The sequence below is a fragment of the Anas acuta genome, chromosome 2, assembly GCF_963932015.1.
Source record: "Anas acuta chromosome 2, bAnaAcu1.1, whole genome shotgun sequence".
Classification (NCBI taxonomy): Eukaryota; Metazoa; Chordata; class Aves; order Anseriformes; family Anatidae; genus Anas; species Anas acuta.
The window spans coordinates 64,099,844-64,120,650 of record NC_088980.1 but is presented as its reverse complement, the minus strand read 5'-3'; the positions used below and the strand labels follow the sequence as shown (position 1 = coordinate 64,120,650).

At 40.7% G+C, this 20,807-nt stretch overlaps 1 protein-coding gene across 7 annotated transcripts in view; it reads left to right on the top strand.

The window, feature by feature from the left end:
- PHACTR1 (phosphatase and actin regulator 1) overlaps positions 1-20,807 on the top strand; it is a 319,696-nt gene that overhangs the window by 175,561 nt on the left and 123,328 nt on the right. For all 7 annotated transcript variants that reach the window (XM_068670495.1, XM_068670494.1, XM_068670498.1 and 4 more), the window contains one exon: positions 6,265-6,429. In XM_068670495.1, the coding sequence (XP_068526596.1) occupies positions 6,265-6,429 (165 nt within the window). The remainder of the gene's footprint in view (positions 1-6,264; positions 6,430-20,807) is intronic.

The window sequence follows — 20,807 nt, the reverse complement described above, 5'->3', positions numbered from 1 at the left end:
CCCGTCTGGGAAGACTGAATTTAGATGGCTGCATGCCATGCCTAGTCTTTCATTGGAAAAACAGACCTTTGAAAAGTTAGGGAAAGTTTAAATGGGTGATTCACATTGTAACAGGAGGGCTGCTGAAAATTAATTCCAGGTGCAAAGGGAAATTAAAGGGAAGTAACAGTACAGATGATAATAGAAGAGCATAAAATGAACCATTTTCCTGAAAGAAAAACTTTTTTTTTTTTTTTTTTAATTGAAAGTGTTCCAATTCAGGTAAAGAGAAGACATAAGTGCTTTGCAATTAGAGTAGTCATTCAGGTTTTCTGACATGTCAAAAAGGCACACAGCCTTTCCACATAGTCCATTGAACAGAGCTTTTACAGTAAGGTCTGTACAATTTAAAGAGGGAGATTTTCGGGATGCAGAGTTCAAAGTAAACATCATAACAGGAATTGGTTGGGAATTAATCTGCAGAATAAGGACTAGTTGGAAGTTGATTGGGAGTAAGGAATATTATATTTTTTGTTTGTTTGTTTGTTTTATATACTAGTATTGTCTGTAAATAAAATGGAATTTTCAGCCCATTGCAACTTTAGGGCCAAGATCATTTCCAGCCTGTTACTACAGATTTGCAAAAATATTACAGGAAACACAATTTAGACATTGGTGTTTCCTAAGAAGTCTTAAAAGATAACTTTGTGAAGTAAACAGCTTGTTAATCATGTGTCTGAATATGAAGAAAGAGTCTTCAAAAATGGTCTGAGAGAAAACCAAGTGTGACTACCAGTGAGGAAGGTAGTGTTAAAGGCCATGAATGAAATGTGTGGGCTTCAGCCTTCAGCTGTGAAATCACTGTGTACCTGAATGCAGAAATAGTTTTGTTTTGTTTTTGTTTTGTGTGTGTGTGTTTGTTTTTTTGTTTGTTCTGGAAAAATGGAGTCTGAGCCATGGTATATATCAGTGGCATTAATAGAGAATGTGATTCCCAAACACATGTGGGAATAACAAAACTGGTCGTTGCTTTCCAAGAAAATCTACTGCAATATGTTTTCTTTAAGAGGGCGTTTGATCTGCCTTCTACACTTCTCAAAGCCAAAAAGTAGGTGATGCCCATATTGTTTCTTACGGGACCTTCTGGAAATCAGAGTTCCACTAAAAGGTGTGGGAAACTCATAAGAGCATAGAGAACATGGCCAAGCTGCTCAGGCCTCTTTTTCCTGGGCTGTTATATCAGTTCCTTGAAGAACTGCTTTTTACATTGCTCTTCCTTGACTTGTTGATTTTGACCATGTCTGCAATTTGTGCACTGTATCGCAACCCACAAAACATCAAATGACTTTAACAAACAAAAACAAAACAAAAACAAACCCAATGCAAAATAAAATTAAAAAAAAAACGGGGGGGGGGGGGGGGGGGGGGAAGGAAGAAGTTAGCTTTCAGGCTTTTTTTTTTTTTTAAGTCTTTTTAGTATATTTTAATCATGTTTGAAAAAAATATTTTAAATCACTTGGGTGCAAAATAGTTTTGGTTTGTGGTGCTTTTTAAAATTAAAATCACAAGTCTTGCTTAAGCCCTCCAATCTGTATATACTTCAAATGTCTTGAGGTTTATAGTAAAATCTAGAGAGCTGTTTCACAACCAAAGAGCCTGTAAAAAAGCTCTTACATTTAGCTTCCCTGTTGCTATTCCAGGATGACAACTGGGACAGAAGAAAGTAAGATGGGGAGCACATTGCCCTTTTTCTGTCAGTACAGGTCCCATTGTCCTTCCATTTCTCTGCGAGATCTCTCAGATCCTGCAGAAGCAGCTCCTAAAAGCACAGAGAATCATCATCAATGTTAACCCACAAATGTCACATTTATGGCACCAGCCTAAAGATGAGACCTCAGCAGTGTGACTGCAGGCACCAATGGACATACCAGTTCCCGTTTCCAGGTCAGCAAACTTATGAGGCTGGGACTGCTTTTCTTACTGACGGCAAAAAAATGTTCAGGCCCAGGTTGGTTTATGTTCATGCAAGTACCACCTTTTTTGGGAACAGCAAGGGTGTGAAACCAGCCTACAGAGCCTGCTGTCAGCAGTGGGTGTCACAGCCCACAGCTAGTCAAGTCATTAGGAGCCAAAGAGACAGAAAAACGTGGCCAACATAAGGGAAAGATGCAGCAAAAAGCAAGAGTGCACAGATCTGGCTTTTACTTTTCTCATCGTGGTCTGTTTTTATTCTCAGCATATTAAAACTGTCATGGCTTTATGCTAACGTGGTTCATTCCTAGCCAGTGATTATTATGCTTTGAATGAGCAGAGCTCTTGAGGGTATTTTTCATGGGGAAGAAAACAACAAAAAAAAAAGTAATCCTTCTGAAAAATCGGAGTGAAAGGGGGGGGCGGGGGGGGGGGGGGGAGAACTGTTACTTGTATTAGCTCAGAGCCATGTGTGTTTGGAGAGGATGAAGGAGAAGGGCCATATAATCTCTTCATGGCTGATAGAGAGCCCAGCAGAGCTCCTGGAACAGCTCCATGTGAGACAAGATACCAAAATGCAAGGAAGAGCAGTCAGAATATGGAAATGGTTTTAACACTGTGTTTGACTTTTAATGAATTCCCCTTTGGGTAAATTTCTTTTGACACCAGTGTTAGTGCTGCCTGATGGAGAATCCATGCTAGTTTACCCTCAATGGGAGAAGCTTCCTGGGGGCAGTGAGAGCACAACTGGTATGTAACGTAGAGGATGCGCTTTACAAAAGAAGATTTTTAAGGGATATCAGTTCACCTGGGAATGGCCTCAGCAGTAGCAATTAGGATCAGCTCTCAAAGAACTGTGCAACTCTGAGGCTTAGTAACTGTAGGGAACCTTGGTAGCAGAAATGGTGTCTCAGTGAGGGGCACGGGAAAACGGGCAAGCAGCAAGAGGAATTTCATTATAACCATGGTTTTATGTAGCAGAAAGCCCAATTCAGCAGCAGTAGTGTGTCATTCCCAGTTCGTTCAACGGACCACTGATACACCCTCTATCCCTCGAGTAAGGCAGCAAAGACAGTACCAGCCCACTGCTTCTAGCAGCATCTCAAACAAGTCACAGCAGTGGCTCACAGCATGGTCTTGTGTGCTTTAACTAGAGGCATCTTAAAAAGATGATGTAGGAAAATGCATGGTCTCTTTGGATCTGCATATAGAGTAAGGTGATTTATATGTATCCCATGCAGGTCTTCAAAGCCCTGCTGCATGTTCCAGTGAAATCAGAAAGCACGAGGAAATATCTGATTTCTTCTTTTTATCCTCATGGCACGTTCAGCGTAACAAGGCAATTTCAGTTTTGATGCAGCACGTCCCAGCCTTTTATAGGACAGCACCTTGTAATGGATTCTCCATATGAGCAGGTGTTTCTCTGGGCAGTCAGACACAATGTGAAGAGCTGGAACAAAATGAAATGCTGTGACCAGGCTATCTTTTCTTTTTCCTCTGCTTTTAATTGAAAGAAAATTTTCTCAGAAATGTTTATTTCTCTCCATTGCCCCAGCGGATGATTGTTTTTTTAACCAGTTCCAGTGAAACAGTTTGAGACTCTGTATCTCATTGGCTAACAGCTTTTCACCAGAAACTTATAGGCAGCAGTATCTGGCAGTGATATTTTACAGGAAAAAGGAATGTGTTGCCAACGTTAAAAACACAACAAGAACAAAATAAGCAACTTCTTGCAATAAAATGAGAGGCTCAAATAATATTTTAGTTTAGAGCTTTGGTAATAGGATTTCCTATGTGCTAGAGATATATCTGTAGTTGTTCCCATGAAAACCAACCTAAATTTGGCAAACTTAACGCCTTTGAAAAATTTCAATTGAGATGCTCAAGAATTTGCCAGCTCAAATCTCTGGTGGTTTAGTCTGTGTGGAGTAGGGGTGTTCATCCCTTCACAGCTCTGCTCTTGTTGAGATTCCCAAACCTGCGCTCATGACTGAGGTTAATCCTTAAACAATACAGGTGTAATAAAAACACTAGGTTGCTGTCTTCAGAATGGGAGCAATGAAGATCTGTGTCCCATCTTTATGAGTCCAGATTGTCTTTGTGCGAACCACTCAGATCAGTTTTTCTGGCAGTGTTGCATTACAACGCAAGCCTGGGAAATGACAGAATAAAACAGAACAGTTCAGTTAGAAGGGACCTTCAAAAACCATCTAGTCCAAGTCCCTGACCACGTCAGGGCTAACCAAAAGTTAAAGCATGTCAATGAGGGCATTGTTCAAAGACCTCTTGAACACTGGTGGTCATGGGGCATCAACCACCAATGCAGGAACCTGTTCCAGTGTTTGACCACCCTTACAGTAGAGAGTCTTTTTCTGACAAATGGCCCCTTTGTGCTCTTCCTGCATATCCTGTCATCAGTACCGAGGGAGCAGAGACCAGCAGCTCCCTACAGATTCCTCTCCTCAGGGAGTTGCTGAGAGCCATGAGGTGGCATCTTAGTCTCCTTTTCTCTAGACTGGACAACCCAAGTGTCCTCGGCATCTCCATCCCAGGTGCAACACCTAGCATGTTCCTTTATTGCACTTCATGCTGATGATAATTTCCCAGTGCTCTAATCTCTCTAGAGCCCTCTGCAAGGCCTCTTATCCCTCCAGTCAGCCAACAGTACCCCCAGTTTAGTGTCATCAGTGAACTCAACAAGTTCAAGGTTGCTTTCCACTCCTGCATCCAGATAAATAAAAATGTTAAAGAGGACTAGATGTAGAATTAAGCCTTGGGAGACACTGGAGGTGACCATCCACCAGCCAGCTGTAGCCTCATTCACAATGACCTTCTGAGCTCTACCTTTGAGCCATCATCACCTGGCACAGCATGAACCTGTTTGTCTTACAGTTGGACAATTTGTCCAGAAGGATGCCATGAGGGGCCATATTAAAGGCCTTGCTAAAATCCAGAAAGATTACGTCCACCACTACCTTTTCATCCACCAAGCAGATGACCTGTCCTAGAAGGAGATCAAATTATGAAGGCCAGACTTTCCCTCGACTGTGCCTGATAATAGCTTTATGCTTTAACTACCTTTCAATAACCCTCAGGACAATCTTCTCTATAACTTTTCCAGGAACTGAGGTTAGGGACTAAGAGGTCTGTAGTTTCCCAGGTCTTTTCTCATGGCTTTGTGTAGATGGGGAAAAAAAACAACTATATATATATATATGTTTAATTTTTAAAAAGTCTCCTTCAAGATGACTGAATTATGCAGATGCTCTTCTTAGAGTCAGAGGCTGCATGTTTCAGCCCAGGGCTGGAAGAGCTTCTTGCAGCCCTGGCAGCTGTGGCATGGAGGGACCCTTTGACCCTCTCTCCATGCTGCTGGTACCTTCCTACTGTTGGTGTTTTCTGTTGTGGTTCTAGCTTACCTCTGTCTGTGCCTCTCTCTAATCATCTGGATGTTAATTCCCAAACACGTTAGCATACATTTTCTCTGGAAACCTGAGGGGGAGACCATGCAATGTAATTGTGCCAAGTGGAAAAGGCTGCCCAGGGGGCTGTGGAGTCTCCTTCTCTGGACACATTCAAAACCCATCTGGACGCATTCCTGCGTGACATGATCTAGGTGTTCCTGTTCCGACAGGGGGATAGGACTAGATGATCTCTCAAGGTGCATTCCAATCCCTCACATTCTGTGATTCTCTGACTACCGCCAGACTTCTCTTGTTGTCAGGGGCAGGAAGAGTAACTTAAATTCTTCTAATTTGTTTGTTGGTTTGCTTGTTTATGTAAGTATTGAGACTACCATGATGTATTACAATGTAATGATTGCAGACATTTATTAATTTTTGTTATTAACAACAGAAGTTGTCACTGAGAAATAGAAGTTAATGCAAATTTCTCTTTCCATTGCAAGACAAGCTTGCAATATTTCACTTAAGCAGTATTTCATAATTTCTTTGGAGCTATCTCTTTCCAAGTCTCTATCACACACTTCCATGGGAATGACTGGTGGATGGACTGCCAGCTGTCTAGAGCAATGCAGAAAGATTTTCTGAGGACTGAGTCTGATTATTAATACTGATCTTTACAGCACAGCATGGATTCCACTGAAAGGAAAAAAATATATCAAAATAATAAAGACTACATTTTTTCCCTTTTTTACTGTTCTCTATAACCATATAAAAATTTAACCATCTGTGTGGTTCTCTGATAATTTGTTAAAACACCTATTTCACCTCCTTTTTTTTTTTTTTCTTTTTTTTTATTTTCTTTTTTTTTTTTTTCTTTTTTTTTTTTTTCATTTTCTTGTGGAAATGACAGCCGAGGAAGTGGAAAGACTGGCTGCAATGCGTTCAGATTCTCTAGTACCTGGGACTCACACGCCTCCGATCAGAAGAAGAAGCAAATTTGCCACTCTTGGAAGACTTTTTAAGCCATGGAAATGGAGGAAGAAGAAGAGTGAAAAATTTAAGCATACTTCTGCAGGTAATACTCTCAGTCAGGTTGGTCTGTTTATCTTGGACTGTTTGTTCAACAAGGTTGAAAACTGTTAATGCAGCCCCAATTTATACACGTTTTGAAGTTTGTAGCTTGGCTGGGAGAGATTTCTCTGATTTTAAGTAATTTTTAATTTCATTACCAGCCCTGTCTTTTTAAAAAAAAAAAAAAAAAAAAGAATGCAACCTCTCATGCATTACAATTAAACCAGTAGCTCGCCAAAGCTGTATTTTCAGGTTTTGGTGTTATAGCTAGAGGGTAACCCAGAAGAAATCTCATACATTGATTTAGCAAATTGTGGGTAAAAGAAGTGGTAGCATGAAAAGACAAGCCAAGTGGAGGATATAGCTACACTCAAACTCTGTAAGTGCTAACAAGGGAGCAAGAAAAATAGATGGCAAAGGAGTTGACATTCTGTTGAGTAAATTGCATAACCATAAATTATTTTTTCCCTTGGGCTAAAAAGATATGTCACTTGTTTCCTGAGAAAAACAGATCTGTCCTCCTGCCACATCCCTTCTCCCGCCACTGTATTTAATGCTCCTGGTTTAAGACTTTTAAATTATATTTTTATATATACGGAAAACTATGAATACATATTTTTATGTTGCAAATTGTTGTGAGCAAGAATCCCAAATCCGGGCACTGATTCATGTGTTGGAATTTTGTACCTGGTGTGTTTGGTTTCAAGTTCCATTACTTTTTTAGAAGAGTTCTTTTCTTTTCTTTGCTCTTCCATGATGCCTAGTAATTAGCATGCGTGTTTCTGCAAGTTTCAAGTCTGGATTGTCCGTGAGAAAAGATGAATTTTCTTCTGATTTCTTACTGTTCTCACCGGAGCTAGAAACAAAGCAGTGACAAAAGAGTCTTGGTTTACAACTCAGTTCCTCTCTGACCTGTTTATGTACAGTAGAAGCTTTCAGGCAGGACTGGAGTGTAGTTTTTGACACCCTTAAGCCTGTACTCATGAAAATGGACCATAATCACACAAGAAGTCTCATGTCGTTAAGTGCAAATTCATGTGCAAATTTAAATGTGGAATAAGAGTTTGCAGTTCATTCAGACTTAAAGGTGCTCTTTATGTATGGTGTTTAAACTGCTCCCTGATTTTTCAGGCAAAAAATAATGAACTGGAATAGATAGCTATTTTACTCTGAGTGGTGATCATATTTTTGACTTGACAGCTGCGAAGGTATTGTTGCTAAAATGATATGCAAAACAAGTGGCTTGTCTTTCATATTCTGTATCAGTCATAACTGTAGTGTGGCCTAGCAGGATTTCCATGAAAACCATAGTGCTCATAGGAGCATTGGATATGTGGATGCTTTTGTCACAACCAGTTTGAAGCTAGTTTTGCAGCATTCTGGACTGGCTGGTTACAGCTAGTAGCATAATCACAGCAGTACAGGACATACCACAGGCTGCAAAAGCCTCCCTAGTATTTGTTTGTATGGTTTATCTAATTCCAGGAGCTGGGGCTGAGCTATATACATGTACTGCTGTGCTTAGGCCAATTAGTTTGAATCTGGCTTGAACATGTCTGCCTAGTCTGCTCTGGGCACTGCAATAGCTGGTATGTAGATTTTCCCCAATTACCAAAACATGTGGAAAGTATACAGTGATTAAAACCAGAGTAAAAACACGTATTTCCTTTTCTCAGAGCAGAAGGAAGCTTTACCAGACAAGCCAGCATATTTCCTCCCCTGATAAGAGGGATTTCAGTGTCTGAAGAACTAAATTAAAAGAAGGGTATCCAGTTTGTTGATTGAGGTACAGAGTTTGATCTTAGATGAATCCAAAACCTTTTCTTTTTCTTCCCCCTCCTCTCCTCTCCATTTTTTTTAATTAAAAAAAAATAAATCCATTTCTAGTAAGCCAACAGTATCCTGCAGCTGCTCTGCAAAATTGCTATTCTTGTCAGCTCCCCTACTAATAACTGCAGCAAAATTTACACAGATGTCAAATTTGCTGAGCACCCCGCAGGAGGCACAGGGAGATATGTGCTTCTGGACCATACCGGAGCTGGGGACTCCACAGTTTCTGCAGCCCTGGGGAACAGAAATCCAGCAGGATCCTGTGAGACCCCTTTCTGTCAATTCAGCAGCATTGGTTGAACCTAATATGTGTAATACAAAAGATTTTTCACCCACAAAACTAGCATTTTTCAACACATTTTTCCATGAGCTCCAGTCTAATACCTCTGATCTCACTGAGAAGATATAATTATTTTTTACAATAAATTTTACAAAGGACAAGTTTATGAGATGGCATAATTGGAACCAGCATGAAAATTCCTAATACAGGCTTATTTTCTTCTAGTGCACCAATAACTACGATGCTTGGGAAAAAAAAAAATCTGATTAAGTGTTGTGCAGGAATGCATCCAAGCTTTCCTACCTGTATAGAACATCAGTAATTATTAAAAATAAATACTAATATAAGTATTTTATTAACCTCTTATTTGCTGCAACAGTAGATTTAATTATGTTAAATGTTGAAAGTAAGGTCAAAACACATGACCTTACCTGTTGAAAGTTCCTTTGAAATTAATGTTTGTTTGTTTTTTAAATTTGTTTTTTTTTCCTGGGAGAGAACTAGAAGCAAGAGAGAGTCAGGCTGATATTTAAAGTTGAAAGGTTGCCCTTTCTTGAGATTTCCAAGTTCTAATGTCTTACATCCATATCTTTATCAGACTAAAAGCCTTGTGCTAAGGAATATTTATTCAGAGCTGAATGCTTTAAAATACAGTCCTGTATTCAGTGAGCAAAAAAACCTTTTGAGTAATAAGAAAAGTTTTCTGACACCTGATAATTGCATAAGATGAGGTAGAAGACCTGTAGTTTGGCTGTTAGAGGACCTTAACATTATGCTTATTATATATGGTTCCCTGCAGCATATCGTTGCTCAGATTGTAATGTTTGAATGTTATGTTTGAACAAGTCCTCCATCTTCATTAGTGCATTGTCACTGACAAGCAGAAGATTAAAGGGTGCTTCATACACTTTTACACATCATACACAGCTTTATCTGCTACTACCATGTGTTGGTTTTGATATCCTTGTAGTAACTATGCAGAAAGGTTTATAATCTGATATTGCCTTGGTGCTGACTTAGTCATGAAGCTGCAAGTCATGGTTTTTGACACAGACATTAATGCCATTTACCTTACAGTTGGTCAGTCTGTGAGCATCACCGTTAGGCTTTTTGCAGTGACAAGAGCAGGCAGAAAAGATCACACTCTGTGAGAGTCTATTGTTGGAGATGGTAAACATCAGGTGAGACCAGCTCTGGGGCTTGATTTAAGCAACTTCGTCGTAGAAGGAAGGGATGCCATCCAAAGGTACCTGGACAAGGTTGAGAATTAGGTCCTTGTGAACCTAATGAGGTTCAACAAGGCCAAGTGGAAGGTGCTGCATCTGGATCAGGGCAATACGAGGCAGGAACACAAACAGGAGAAGAACACAGTGAGAGCAGCCCTGCAGAGAAGGACTTGGGGGTTCTGGTGGACAAGAAGCCCAACATGAGCCACCAGTGCATGCTTTCAGCCCAGAAGGCCAACTGCATCCTGGGCTGCATCAAGAGAGGAGTGGCCAGCAGGTCAATGGAGGTGATTGTGCCCCTCTACAATTTTATCTTGCACAGAAAGTGTGGAGACCTTTATTACCATGGAGGGTCTGAGGGTCCCATATATAAATGAGCAAATATGATAAAGTTTTAGGAGCACAGTCAAGCTGATAGTATTATATTACTTGAGGAGGCTGTTTCTTTTAATTGTTGTGGAGCAGTCTTATGACAGAAGCCAGGAAAAAACAGTGTTGTTTTTTTTTTGCCTGAGCACTTAGCTGGATGCAGCTGAGATGGCTCCAGCAGGCTGCACAATGTTTTTAAAGCCACATCAGGCTTTCTGATAATCAGCAAGGCATATAGCAGGAAGGAAAGCTGACTGTCTCCTCAACTAGACCTTTGTCATCATTTTTAATACCTTGATCTTGCTTTTCTTGCCTTGATATGAATTTGAAAACAGTTTTTTGAGTGTACTGGTGTTTTATGGCACCGCTGTACCTGTGCTAGTGAAATGTCATTTCTTGGCTGTTTGGGAGGAGGAAGTATACATTGTTTTCTGAAAAAAAGAAGCTAGAGGGAAGATAGGTTCTGGAATTATTTGAAATGTTATTGAAGATTTTTTATCCTTGTATTCATCAAGAACCAACTGCTTGCAACCTTACAGAAAAAAATATATTCTAGCTACTTGCAGAAGTCAAGATAAGGAAAAATGCCTTGTTTTCCCATTTCAGATGTCTGATGACCTTTATTTTAAAGAACTGGTGCCTTCTTCTTCCCCCATCCATGCTCCCTGGGTTGCTCTGAGTTGCGGCGCTGAGGCAGAGGAAAGAAGCAGCTTGTAGTTTGTACCTGAAGGAAACTGATTGGGCTGAGAAATGGGAAGCAGGAGATGATGAGAAATTAAGAGGTCTGAAGAAAGCTCAGTAGTAAGTAGAAGAGACGAGGGAGTCACAACATTTGGGTTAGGTACACAGGCACATCCTGAATAGATAGCAGAGAAAGTCTAGTGTCTGAACAAAGCTTGACAGCAGCTTTTTTGCTAAGTGGAGGGTTGTCTCAAATAATCAGCAATACTAACATGAGAAAAGGAAATCTGCTAAACGCAGCTATTCTACTCCCTCTAGGTACTTCAAAACCTCCTTTACTTGTGTCCCAGATCCTTCTTGTAGAAATAATTAAAACTATTTCCACAGGGCAGTGAGGATCACTGCTCAAGTGCAGCAGCTCCCATCCTCAAAGCCTGTGGGTGAGCTAGTGAGCCGTGCCCTACTCTGTGGCCAGAGACAGATATGGTAGTGGCTTCCCAGCCTTGGGCTTGGGGTGGCCTCCTGAAGGGGGGAGTCTGGCTCCTGCTCCATTTAAAGCCTTGTTTGTTTAGTGTAAGATTGTAGAGATTGGTGTTCACCTGTTGCAAGGTGTAGGACTAGGGAGTTTATAGAAATAAAGACTGGGACTAAACAAAGTAGATCAGAATATCAGGAGAGTCGAGATGAAAATCAGCATGAGCCAGAAATGATCAGTTGGACTGGGGAAGTTTGGGCTGAGAAACTGGGACTTTCAGGGCAAGTGGGTGGACTGCCCTGCTACCCAAGGACCTTAAAACTCCATTAATACTTGCCTGTACAGAGGATGACACTCTTGCTATCAGTTGCTCTGCTGAATAGCTGAGGTCTGTGCACTGGATTTAAAGACTGAAGCCCAGTAATGTAGACAGTGCCACAAAATGGAGCATCTGGATTTTTTCAGCTTGTTTGTTTAGGAGGGCATGCAAATTCTTCCAGTTACTTTACTATCAGTCTTGCTCAAACTGCTAAAAGAAAATGAAGCGTGCCAAAACTAAATACTAAATTCACTCATGCAACCTTTAGCTTCCCCACTCTCAGATATATATTAAAACAGTCATTTGTTTTATACTCAAATGCTTTTTTTTTTTTTTTTTTTTTTTTCATGCTAAGCCTTATTGCTCTGGTTTTTCCAACAAGGGTTTTTATAAAAGCGCTATGTAAAAGTTCATATGGCAATGTGTTTATGTAAGTTAAATCTCCCAGTCAGCAGAGGGACTGTTTAAATTTAGTAACACTTAGAGGCTTGGGCTTTCGATGTTTCTAATTAATACAAGAAAACAAAATGTGATAAATCTGCGCAATTAGATGAACTGTTATTCATAAACGATCCCCATATCATTTTAATTCCTATGGCTGATGATTTCTAACCACAATAGGTAAATATTTTGAACTTTCCAGAATATTCCAAGCAGCAGAAATATGATGTTTTGTTGCCAGTGCTGCCCTTAAACAATCCTGCTCCCTTCTGTTTGTAAATGATTGCCTCTTGTGCTTCCAGATGCAAAACACTGAATGTCAAGTGAGGCATGTTATTCAGATGATAGGCTTGGATGGGAAACCATGGGAGAAGTGTGGGGGCCTGAAGACCTGCATCCCCTTCACCCCTTCGCCCTCTGCTCTTACCTCATCTCCCATTGCCTCCCCGCTCTGCCTGTCCTTTTAGGCAGCTGATCTGGATGTGAACTTTGAGTCGGTTTGTCCAGGTGTCTGTTGGGCTTTTGACATCTCTCCACAAAGGTCATTCTCCCTATTTCTAGACTGTGAAAGCAGTATTTTTGTTTGCATCATTAGCTAACAAGGACAACTGTGTTGTAAGACACTTTGTGACAGGAAAATATTTGTTTTTTAAGTGCTGAAATATTACTTTGCTTCCCCTCAGGGTCTGAATAAACAATTAAAACCTATTTTAAATTTCTATTTCTGCATTGTTCCAAAATTGCACGTTTTATGTATTCTTAACTTTTAAAGTGGAAAAAAGAAACAATATCCTAGGTCTAAAGGCTTTACAAGGTTCATGGCTCTCTAAAGGCTTACGGCTTCTCTTTGCCTGCACTAGCATTTCTTTACTGCCTTTTGAGAAGCTGCCCAGAAATTGCACCAGAATTCATTCAAAACTATAGGCAACTTTTAAAAATTCAACCTTCTGCCCTTCCGTAAAGTGAGCAAAAACTAGCTCGTGCATCTGCTTAGTGCTGCCAAACCAAAGATCCACAGAGATTTTGAAACCCAATGGTCATTTTCAAACCTGCAATTAGCTCAAAGCATAAGCGCTTCATAGCAAGGGAAAGCCTGAGTGACACTTGCTTCTTTATTGCTGGAATTATAAATTATCCATGTTTTTAGATTCAGCATTTTAAACGCATTGAAAGAACGCAAATGCACATTTATGTTCAGAAGATGTGGCTATGGTTTGCACAAAGAAGGCAGTTACAGAAGTTGTCTGTTTTTAGACTTGAATTGCGAAAAGGAAGCTTCCATCAAAAATGGGGAATATAATCACTCCCCCAAGAGTGTTTATTCCACTGCAGAGCAGGATTTATGTGTCTTCTCGAGGGCTGCTGCATAACATTTCCAGGTTTTAAGAAGTGGACATTGCTTAGCTGGACTGAAAATGGCTTTTGGGATGGTTGGAGTCCCACACCAGCTCTGCGTAGAGCTTTAATGGAATGTTTGAGACAAGGCCCTTAAATGTGTCCCATCTTACAGGAAAGGGATGTTTAATGAAGCCCTTTGGTTTTTATGCTAATTACATTTCCAGCTGCTGTGAAGATTATATGAGGCTGCCCAAACAGTAATACTGCGACATAACTCTACAACAATTCATTCCTTTTAAAATGATATAATACCACCATTAACCTGTTAGAGAATTTACTGCAAATTTTGAGGATTGAAGAAGAGATGCTGTTAATAGCATAAGCTTCCCGTTATGTGGATTAGAGAATGACCTGAACTGGAGATGGTTTCAGAAGTGTTTTACTGACAAATCAGCAATAATAGAATATCTGGTTTGGGGGAGGGAGAACAAGCGTGTTTGGAAGAAGCTTATTCTTGTGTAAAAAATTGTTGTATATCTTTACCCGCTATTGCCGTGACTCATGAATCTTCATCATGAGTCTTCATCAAACTGGGTCCTTAATGATTATTTTAGAAAGTTTTCATTTAATAATAAATACATTATTAGCTTATTTTTATTTTTAGATTTCATTTGAAGCGTGGAAATTAATGACTAATTAATTAATGAAATTAATGACAGGGAAGTTGAAGTCCCCCACGAGTACAAGCACTGAAGATTTCGCAACTTCTGTCAGCTGCCTGTAGAACTCCTCATCCGTCTCCTCATCCTGGTTCGGCGGTCTATAGCAGACCCCGACCAGGACACTAGCCTTGTTGTCCCTGCCGATCCTAACCCAAAGGGACTCAACCTTGTCATTCCTAGTCTCGAGTTCTGCAACATTGAAAGACTCTCTAATATAGAGAGCCACACCGCCACCCCTTCTGTGCTGCCTGTCCCTTCTGAAGAGCCTATAGCCAGGCATTGCAGCACTCCCGTCATGAGACTGGTCCCACCACGTTTCCGTGATGGCAACCAAGTCGTAGCCTGCCCGCTGCACGATGGCTTCCAGCTCCTCCTGTTTGTTACCCATGCTGCGTGCATTGGTGTAGATGCACTTCAGCTGGGCCATTACCTTATCCTCCAGCCTTGCTATTGTTCCCCCTGGCACAGCCCCAACAGTCCTTGCTTCACCGCCATCCCCCTTCTTACCTAGTTTAAAGCCCTATCAATGAGCCCCGCCAGCTCCTGGCCAAGGATCCTTTTTCCCCTAAAGGATAGGGACCCGTCTACGGCCATCAGACCAGGTGCTGAATAAACTGCCCCATGGTCGAAAAACCCAAGATCTCTGCGTTGGCACCAGCCCCGGAGCCACGTGTTTATCAGGTGGGCTTTCCTCGTCCTCTCCGTACCCCTCCCTGTCGATGTAGGGATGGACGAAAATACTACCTGCACTCCTGCTCCGTCCACTAACCGTCCCAGCCCCCTAAAGTCTCTTTTGATTGCCTTCAGGCTTCTGTCTTCAATGTCGTCCCTGCCCGCCTGGACTATAAGAGGATAATAATCAGAGGGGCGTACCAGGTTGGGAAGCTTCCTGGCAACGTCCCTGACCCTGGCCCCAGGGAGGCAGCAGACTTCCCTACAGGTAGGGTCAGGCCGACAAATAGGGCCCTCTGTTCCCCTAAGGATAGAGTCTCCCACAACAATCACCCTTCTTTCTTTCTTGATGGAGGCAGTCCTGAGGCGAATAGTTGCACCAGGTAGCCCTTATCACCCCAAGTGGTCCTTTCTTTCCCTTTCCGGTAGGATGCTGGTTGGTCTCAGGATGTGGCTTTTAAGGAATTTGTGCCATGAGTCTTTTTCATTATTCCATTAAAGAAACAGCCATTGGATATTACCACACACATTTGTTAATGGTCAGTAATCTGTATCATGCAGGCACACGTCTTGAGACTCAGCAGAGCTCATTCATGGCCCTGCAGAGTTAAGGTGCTCTGGCTGAAGGAATCTACTTGGTAACCTGTGCTTGCTTGGAGATGAACATGGCCATCTCACTCCCAGAACAGCAGCGTGAAAAACCCACCATGCATTTCAGATACTGCTGCTGGGTGATTTCCAAATGGGAAATTTGTTAGATGTCTTTGCTCAGAGATGCTGTTGAGGGAGTTTTATTCCTAGAATACAGCTTTGTTCTTGTTCAGTGTTTCCCATAGGAGAGGAAATGAAGCAGGAATACCCAAGGCCAGCCAGCATGACAGTACATCGACCAAGTCCTACTGCATCAGTGACCTGGTTGATGTCTGACCCGTATTTTTGTTGGAAAATTAGTAGTTATGATAATGCAAACATGCAGCCCAATGGCTGTAATCTGATAGGATTTTTTAATCAGGGTAGTTGCCCTTTTTACATTGTCTGTGAAATACATTAAAACGTCACATACAGCTAGATGAATGCGGTATTGGCAGTGGGGATGAGAATCCCAGATCCACTGGGATCTGAAATGGGGATGGCAGTCACCCAGACAAAGCCATTAGCTGTGAGCTCTTTCTAGGGCTGCTTGGGCTGTTATGTAGAGGAATCATAAACAGTTGCTAGAAAGAGAATCTGAAGGGCCCTGTTTTCAGAGGTTTATCAGGAAAAAACAGATTATGAATTGGGAATCAAAGATAGTTTGACAAAGAATGGTTGTTTCTAAGAAATTTTTATCTAAGTCTTGTTTGTACTAGGGCTGGTTTATATGTTTTAACTTGGGAAAATGTTTCTGAATTATTTCAACTATAAATATGAAATTGATTAGTTATATCACTGTAAACTCTTGGATGGATGTTTACTCAGTTTATGAACTCATTCATTTTATTTTAATTCATTAAGGCCAATTCAGTTTTGAATTAAAATGTCTACACAAGTATTTAATGTGGCCTTGCCGATCATCCTTGAATTATTTAAATCAAATTGTTTTTCATTAGTGCCCATGTAAGTAGCCACATGAGCTAAAGTACAGGAAAGAGTTAAAGCAGATAACTACCTTAGTTACCATGAGAGATCTCATAGAACTGAATAGAAGCTCTATTCACTCAGTAAGAGCTACACCTGGCTACCAAGACAGACCCAAGAGGCTTGGCAGATAAAGCCAGAGATGATGATTAGAGCCTTTGGTGAAAAGAGAAAACTTCTGCTCTCTTACAAATTCTGCTGCTAATCTATCCCAGTCCCTATACATTATTAGGTACTGGGACTTGATTGCAATTTCACCAGATCTCCTCTTTTTTTTTTTTTTTTTGTTAATTCACCAGTGTGTTGTAGTTCCTTCAGAACTGCTGCTCGCTAAGTCAACTTCTTCAGGGAGAGTCTTGGATTCCAGTAATACAAAAGATTATTAAAAATCCCATGTGACTGCAAAAGAATGTCATGGAAACCAGCAGCAGAGAAAAAAAAATCTCGAATTCTTAATGGAAATTCAACTTACTATTTTGAAGATCCCAATGTTTTTGAATATTTGAATGTATTTTTGAATATTTGTAGTTTGCTTTGCTGAAACTAATTACATTTTCAGACATTGCAGTGTCTGTATAAACACTGGAGACTTTATAAGACTTACTTTGGTTTCCATTGATTTGTATAGGCTGAAGATACAGTACTCTCTGTTGTCAACTGCATCTGAGTTGTCTATTACCTACAAAATGTTCCTTTCATTATAGCAAGTTCAATCTACTTTTCTGAGCCCTTTCTACAGTTTTACATAAAGTAATGGTAGAATAGATCAGTGACACTGAACATCGCTAGCTATTCCTTTTGCTATTGTTAGGGTAGTGGGTATATGTTGCCAGGCTTAAGAATGAGATACCTCAGTGTCTTATTTTGCAAATGAGTATGTGCATGTAGATTTTTGAACAAACAGACCTTGGTTGTCCTTAAAAGGTTTTAATTTTTAAGTTAACATTCTTGGTCCTTAGTACCTTCAGAGCTCTGTGAGTCTCTCCAAGTTAATCAGGCAACACAAACAATTCTGTTTATCAAAACAAGCAGTAAAAATCAGCCTTTCGCTGTGGTGAATCATACTTTTTCAACTTAATCAACAGCATTATTTGCCTATTTTAAAAGAGAAATTACTAGGAGTTTACATTTGCCATTAGGTACTGCTTGAACCTAAAAAACACAAATCCATCACCCCCCTTAGTTCTGGAGAAAGCTCATGGTCTCCATGTGCTCATCATAAATGCCTCAGCAGCATGGGGCTGACAGCTGAAAGTGCATAGATAAGCAGTACTCAGGGCAAGGTCCAAAGAGTGCCCAGAAATGGTGCTGCCTGAAGATGACTTGGATTTGTGCTGAAAATAGTTGACAATGGATATGATTTTCCCTTCTGCTGAAGCTGATGAATTTTTCCCGTCTTCACTGGGTGCAGGGTGCCTGGCAGGCATTCACTGAATGACAAAAGCCTTTGCTCATGCAGACAGCCTACAAAGGCTTCTGCCAGCTGCACAATCTCCCTTCTGAGGGCCTTTGTTCCAAACAGAAGGTTGTAGTGCTCAGTAGGTGCTCAGCTCTTCACAGTAGTAAACTTTGTGTCTGCAGGCCATAATGTTTCCAGTATGTGAACATGTGCTCAAAACACACCCTCACAGCCTTTTATATATTTAAGTTCTGCCTAAAAACACTTGGAAGCCCATGAATTTTCTATTGCCATCATGAAGAATCAATACTTCATTTACACTTGTATGCTGGCACTTACATTTTCAAAACTAATAGCTTGTGTGCTTTATGAACCTGATAGAAAGCCCAGTAAAATGATTGTTGAATTCCCTCTGGTTTTCATGGGCTTAGATTCAAGGCTGTATTAAGTAGTCATATTATCATTCCTCCCAATTTCATATCTAATGAGAAAATATGCTAGAGGCATATTAAGCATTAGTTAAAAAAATACGTAGTTGTTTGTGAGTTAAATACTTAAATGTCATTTGGACTAAAGTTTAGAAATGCCTGAGCAGTAGGGTTTTTATTTGTTTGTTTGTTTATTTGTTTTTTGCTTACCAGCTAGTGGCTTCTGGACACATCATCTCTTCTTGAGGATTTTTGTTTATAGGTGTTGGGTAAAGAAACAAAGCTATATTTCCATGTACAACAGAACTTACAAAACCTGATTTCATATGGGTTGCTCCTTCCTGGATCTTTTGCTGTTTAATCATGAGGCTAGGAACAGCAATTGGGATCACTTTTCTCTAGCCAGCCTTCTAGTTTCTCCAAACTTTAGAAGCATAACGATTTCGTGATCTTATGTCCCATCACCAAAGTTAGCTGAAGTTACAAGCAGGTAGAGAAGTTGTAAACGAGGGCAGAGAGAGACAAGGGAGCCACTACTGCTGCTAGAAATATACAGGAATTGATGTGAGAAAACAGGCATTGGCTGGCGGGGGTTACCTTTGAGTGTTCTAGTTTTAGGTTGTGAGATGAGTTTGAAAGAGTGGCAATGAACTTGGCATCCTTTTACAAGTTCAGTCTTGACTCCAAAATATTCAGAACACCTTTCACCAAATGTGCATCTGCAAGGAAGGAAAGGATCAGAATGGGAATTTCTGAAAAATTGTTCACGGTAATAATTTGGGATTTTATGATAGATGTAAGATCCTTGTCTGTCCTCACCCTTCCATTTGCTTTGAAAAGGAGGAGGTAGGAAGGAGAGAAGATATTAACGGTTCATAAGGAAGCCATGTTGCCTCAGGAGAGAGATGCTTCTGAAGGGTAACAAGAAAGAGCAGGTGAAGAATCCAAGGGTTTCAGAGGTAATCAGTCCCCAAGTGTGAAACATGAGTGAGAGCAGTGATTGCTGGTGGTGTAGGGACAATCCTGAGTGTGTTAGCGCTGTCCCTTTGAGATCTTCAGCATTTTGTACAGCGTGACAGAGTTTTGCATCTCCTCTTTACCTGACTCTAGTCAGTAGTCAGGACAGAGCTTCCCAAGCCTCTTAGTGTTTGTCAGGGACTGAATGGCAGTCAACAGGCCATTCATTCATTGGGTTTTGGATCCAACCCCAAAGAGAGAGAAGGAAGTTTCTTTGCAGACAAGTGAATGCAGAACCACTGTGGGACTTCTGCGCGTTCCCAGTGAGGCACAGTGCGAGACAGGTATTGTACAGGGTGGAACAGTGGCACAAGTTACTGCTTTTGATTTTCCAGTTAATCTCAAGATTTGTATAGAGGCTGTGCAATGGTGTCTAGAACTGTTTGTGTGATACCCCGTGCTTACTGATCAGTGAAAATTTGTTTTCTTGGTCTTCTCAGTAGCTTTCATAAGGGTGAGGCTTTGGCCATCCTCACCTGGTTTAGTTGGGACATTTCTGAAAGTGATGAAAAAGTGGGATGAAAGTGAGAAAATGGTTGTATTTTTATGGTTTTATGTCTTGTTTTCAAGAACCTGTTCCATTTTATAGGAAGAGCACAAAACCAGACAAGATTCTGAATTATACAAACAGATGACATTTTGCAGTGTTTGATACCAGTGAGGCGCAAGCCTTAGTAATTGTTCTTTGAATCATGTTTCATTCAGCCCTTGAATTAACACTATTTGAAGTTTCACATGGGTGCCCTAATTATCTTGAAAGAAACAATGTCAAAAGCAAGGGGTATCTAGATTGTACAATAAATAGCTGGTCTTGTTTTTCACGAGGCGGACAAATGACCACCGTAACCCCTGCCACCTGTAAATCCCCTATTGCAGTACAAATATTTTCTCTGATGATGATCTGATACTGAAGGGCTCCATAAATCTTTTCTGGCTTTTATTTACTTATGAACTAGATAATTCTAATTCTTCGTCACTGTAACCTCATTCAGCTTTTGCTACAGATGCTTTTTTTTATTTTTCTTTCCTCTGGGATTACTGGGAGTAATTCCTGTATAGATTACTCTGTGAGCTCTAGTTATTACTCTATATTACTATGAGCTCTTAGTCCACCACCACAACCAGGAATGGGTGTGCTGTAATGGCTTTAGTCCCTCCTAGAAGGGGAACTCAGTGGTATGAAGAATGGTTTTCTTCTGCCAGAACAGGGTAATTCACTACAGCTTGCAGTGGCCTCTACCAGATCCATGTTGCATATGATTCTCTGCAGATGTATAGGGTAGGACCATAACCCCTGCTATATATGCTTATGAAATGTCTGGGTGTATGTGTGTGCCAGTATACAGCATACAGTCCTGTTGGATGTCTTGACAGTTCACAGAACACCACTGCTATTTCTTGTTCAGAGCAAAAGTGAAGATGATCAGAGGAAATTCACATATAGTGATTTCTAACTTAGAAGAGTGCAATCAGTGACAGCTACTCATCTTATGTTGTGACAGATCTAAAATGGCCCTGCAGTCAGGCATCCATTGTTGCTCTCTATAACATGGGAGTCTATTATGTTG